Source organism: Ipomoea triloba, chromosome 12, assembly GCF_003576645.1.
Source record: "Ipomoea triloba cultivar NCNSP0323 chromosome 12, ASM357664v1".
In the NCBI taxonomy this organism is placed as follows: domain Eukaryota; kingdom Viridiplantae; phylum Streptophyta; class Magnoliopsida; order Solanales; family Convolvulaceae; genus Ipomoea; species Ipomoea triloba.
This window is the reverse complement of record NC_044927.1, coordinates 11,329,985-11,334,059: the sequence shown is the minus strand read 5'-3', so window position 1 is coordinate 11,334,059 and position 4,075 is coordinate 11,329,985. Positions and strand designations below refer to the sequence as shown.

At 35.1% G+C, this 4,075-nt stretch overlaps 1 protein-coding gene across 1 annotated transcript; it reads left to right on the top strand.

Moving 5' to 3' along the window:
- Positions 1 to 1,337: 1,337 nt before the first annotated feature.
- Positions 1,338 to 1,938, top strand: LOC115999358 (dirigent protein 22-like). The gene has a single exon (XM_031239214.1). It carries the CDS (start codon positions 1,342 to 1,344, stop codon positions 1,936 to 1,938), a length of 597 nt encoding a protein of 198 aa, XP_031095074.1. The 5' UTR covers positions 1,338 to 1,341.
- Positions 1,939 to 4,075: the final 2,137 nt, after the last annotated feature.

Sequence of the window (4,075 nt, the reverse complement as noted above, 5' to 3'; positions counted from 1 at the left end):
TGATTCGCTTTCCATAATTGCATGATTGTCATTTATTGCATTAATTTAATACATAATCATTGTATTAAACTATTAATTATCTTGCAATGACTTTGACCGGACTCTATAGACCAAATCACCATATGCATTTTGAGCTTTCAACGTCAATGAGCCTTTTGGGGCGGCTATACCCTCACACAATGTACAAAAAAAATAAATATAAGTGCATATTTGTAAATATTTTTCTTTAGATATGCATAAATAATAATTGTTTATTAGTTTTTTCTTTTAAGAAATGCATTTTTATTTGTTTTTAAAAGTTAATAAAATGATCTTGAAATATTTTATGAAATTTTTGTAAGTTTATTGAGAGGAAACATTTTTGAACTGTGAAACCATTCATCATTAAAAGTTCCTTTGCATAATTGGTAGTGACAAATTTTACAAAATCATTACTCTAAATATAAAAATTAATTTCATTCTAACTTTAGTTCGTTTATGATGCGACATTTCCATATTTAGTTATATCCTTTGAATATCACCATGTTGAGCCTAGGGATGACAATGGGTCAGGTAGGTGTGGATCGGAGAGGGCTATATCTATCACCCGACCCACCTTACATTTTCTTCACCCACCCCCATCCCCAACCCGTATCGGGTGGACTTTTTCAAAACCCATCCCCATCCCATCTGGTGCGGATGCCCACTGCGGGTACCCACCACTTATCAACTTATTATTTTTTTAAAAAAAAAAACTAATATTTAAATTACTTACCCATAATAAAATAATAAAATTCATTAGTTATACAAAAACATAAAATAATAGAAATATTTCAATATAATAACTAAATTGTTAACTCTTAAAAATAAATTAAGTAGTTTAGATGTAAAAATAGTAAAATGTTATCCAAAGTTATTGAAACTTTTATAATTAACTATATACTAATACTACTAATTTTACTATTATATATATATACAGACACGGTGGCCGGGTGGGGTTTTACGCGAGTTTTGTACATAAACCCGAATCCAACCCGACCCACTGTGGGTTTACTATTTTAAGACCCACCCCCGATCCACCACCCACTAACACCCAAAAAAACCCAATCCATGCGGGGTGGATTCGGGTGGATATCCGCGGGGCGGATAGAAATTGTCATCCCTAGTTGAGCCTTTGATTTGACTTTAATTTATTGTCAAATATTTTCCTATCCTTTTGATTTTTAAAATCAAATTTAGTAACAAATTTATTTGAAAATGAATTCTTACATACTATATGTAGATTATTACGACTACATATAAATTCTCTAGTATCCTAATGCTTGAGAAGAGGTAAAGAATTAATAGGGTAGAGAAATATCTATGGCAAAGGCGGGCATAGTTGCGCTTCTTTTCACGGTTCTGGTCGCCGCCGCCGCCACTCCTCCGGCAGCGCGCGGTGTTTCTTTGGGGCCGAAGGCGGTGGATCAGTGGTTCAAGCAGCTTCCCAATGCGAAAGAAAAGATCACAAAGCTGCATTTCTACTATCACGACATAGTTTCCGGCAAAAACCCAACGGCGTACCAAATTGCTCAGTCCAATAATTTCACCGCCAAATCGCCGACACGCTTCGGAGCTCTCTCTGTAATGGACGACCTGTTGACGGAAACCCCAGATCCGAACTCCGCCGTTGTTGGCCGTGCTCAGGGAACCTACGGTTTCGCCGCACTCTATGAGGTTGGGCTGCTCATGACGCTCAATTTCTTCTTCACGCGGGGAGAGTATAACGGTAGCACTCTCAGCGTGCTCGGCCGGAACCCCTATTATAATGAGTACCGTGAGATGCCCATCGTCGGCGGCACCGGTGTTTTCCGGCTGGCGCGAGGCATCGCCACCGCGCAAACTAATTATTTCAATGTGACATCTGATAATGCCATTGTAGAGTACAACGTTGTTGTATTGCATTATGATATACAATAGTGTACACTTCAGTACTTGTTTTCCATGACACTGCGTAGCTTTCAGGCCGGTGTTATGGTAAATTTAAGAGAGTTGAATGAAATAAAGAAAATCCCAATTTTTTCTTCTAAATTTATTTTGTATAGCAATATATAAATTATTTATATTCAATAATTATGAACATGAATTGGTTGATCCACAATGAATAAAAAATTCACAAAATAATCAAATAAAAATTAAATACAAAAAGATTTATTAATTTCATTTTTGGTCATAGATCGATGTGTCTGTTCACTTTTAGTCAATTTTTTTATTAAATCCTCATTTAATTTGGTCCTAGTATTATTGTCGCATGGTCATTTTTTGTCCACCAACAAAACCGTTTAAATTACCTTAAATACAATGGCATTTTGAACTATTTAGTTCTAAGCTAAGTGATAAGTCCTTTTCTTTGTTTGGTACTAGATTTAGTCTTTCTTTTTTTTTTTTTTTCTTTCAAAACATTCATGTTGGTCCTAACATTATTGTCGCGCCACCATTTTTGGTCATCCGTTATTAACCACTCAAAATCATACTTTTTTCTTCTTGGTATTAGACCCACACATACACTACTATAAAATTGGACATATAAATGTGACTTTACACTACACCGCTTAATAAAGATGTAGAGGATAGTTAAACAAATAAGAATCCACTACACCTTTATTTAAAAGGTCTAGTGGAAAGTAGTTTCATAAAAAATAAAAAAAAAAAAACTAAAAAACTTTCCTCGAAACCCCACGGTACGGGAGGGTGCGGCAAAATAATAAATAATAAATAGTTATTTAACTCTCCTATTATGGAGTAATATTTTATTATGTGACTTTCCGTGATATTGTCTCCTTGAGGGTGTCGCGGAAAGTCAAGGAATTTTTTTTAAACTAATTTTCTCGCCATTATTTCTGCATTTCCTCTCCTCCATTCGCGAAGTCCACAACCGAGACCACAGCCTCCATCTCCTCTATTTCCTCTCTTCCATCGCGAAAAGTCGACCCTTCTCCTCTCCATTTCCTCTCCTCCAAGCCTAAGACCACATCCAACCGTCATTTCCTCGCCATTTCCTCCTCCATTCCCGTTCGCCAACAGATTTGAAACCATAGTCACCGATTGGCAACGGCTGTGGTGCAGCTTCCTCAGTGGCGACGACGGTGGTAGTAGGATTGGCGGCCACAAATTTTTAGGTCTACTGATATCATATGAGAACAATAATTTTAAGAAGAATTTTATTATTGAACAATCCAATTTAACGACTACAAGAAGATATGTATTTATAAGAATACAAAGAGTCCTAGCTAGTAAAATGATGAATGATTAAAGGTAGATTCACGTACAATACACTAGTACGTACAGAATTGCATATCCACCACTGTTGTAAATGACGTTCGCAACTGTTGTACAACAGTGGCGAATGACACAATCACTGATTGTCATTGACTTTCCACTATCGTTGTGGAACGCTGGCGGAAAGTCTAGTCATCCGCTACCGTTCCTAGCTAGGAACGTTAGTGGATGATTATATTGTTTTTATATTTTATTTATTATAATTAAAACGCATAATTTTTTTTTAATTCTTGTACTTGTTACAGCTTAAAATCCATATGAACATTATAGTTCTACACAATACATCTATCAACACACTATATCTAACACAATATTATCATCAACACTACCTAATACTATCAAACTATCATCAAACTTTATATCGTCACAAAATTAAACTATTATCAAACTTTATACTAACAAATACACTATATCTAACACAATACTTTAAATCACAAAACTAAACTATTTTTTGTACTAGTGATAACACAATAAGGAGAGGGAGAAGGAATCCTCGTGTGACTAGAATACTGAGTCCTAATAATGATCCTTGCTAATTTTGTTGAGTAGAATTGCTCTTAAAGTTATTATTCCTTATGAACTTTTTGAACTTCTTGACAAACATTGCAAATTACTCATCAGTTAAAAAATAAATATCATTTCCTATTGACCTGGACGTTGATGGTTGTTCCACCACCAATGACATTTCAGGTCACTAAAAAGCTTATCTGTTTAGCATTTTTCCTCTCGTTATTTTCATGAACTTTTCATTTTCATTAGCATAAATCGTTTAGTTTGG

What these genes read in the sequence shown, in the direction of transcription:
- LOC115999358 (XM_031239214.1), top strand. Translation starts at nt 1,342, where the DNA reads ATGGCAAAGGCGGGCATAGTTGCGCTTCTTTTCACGGTTCTGGTCGCC.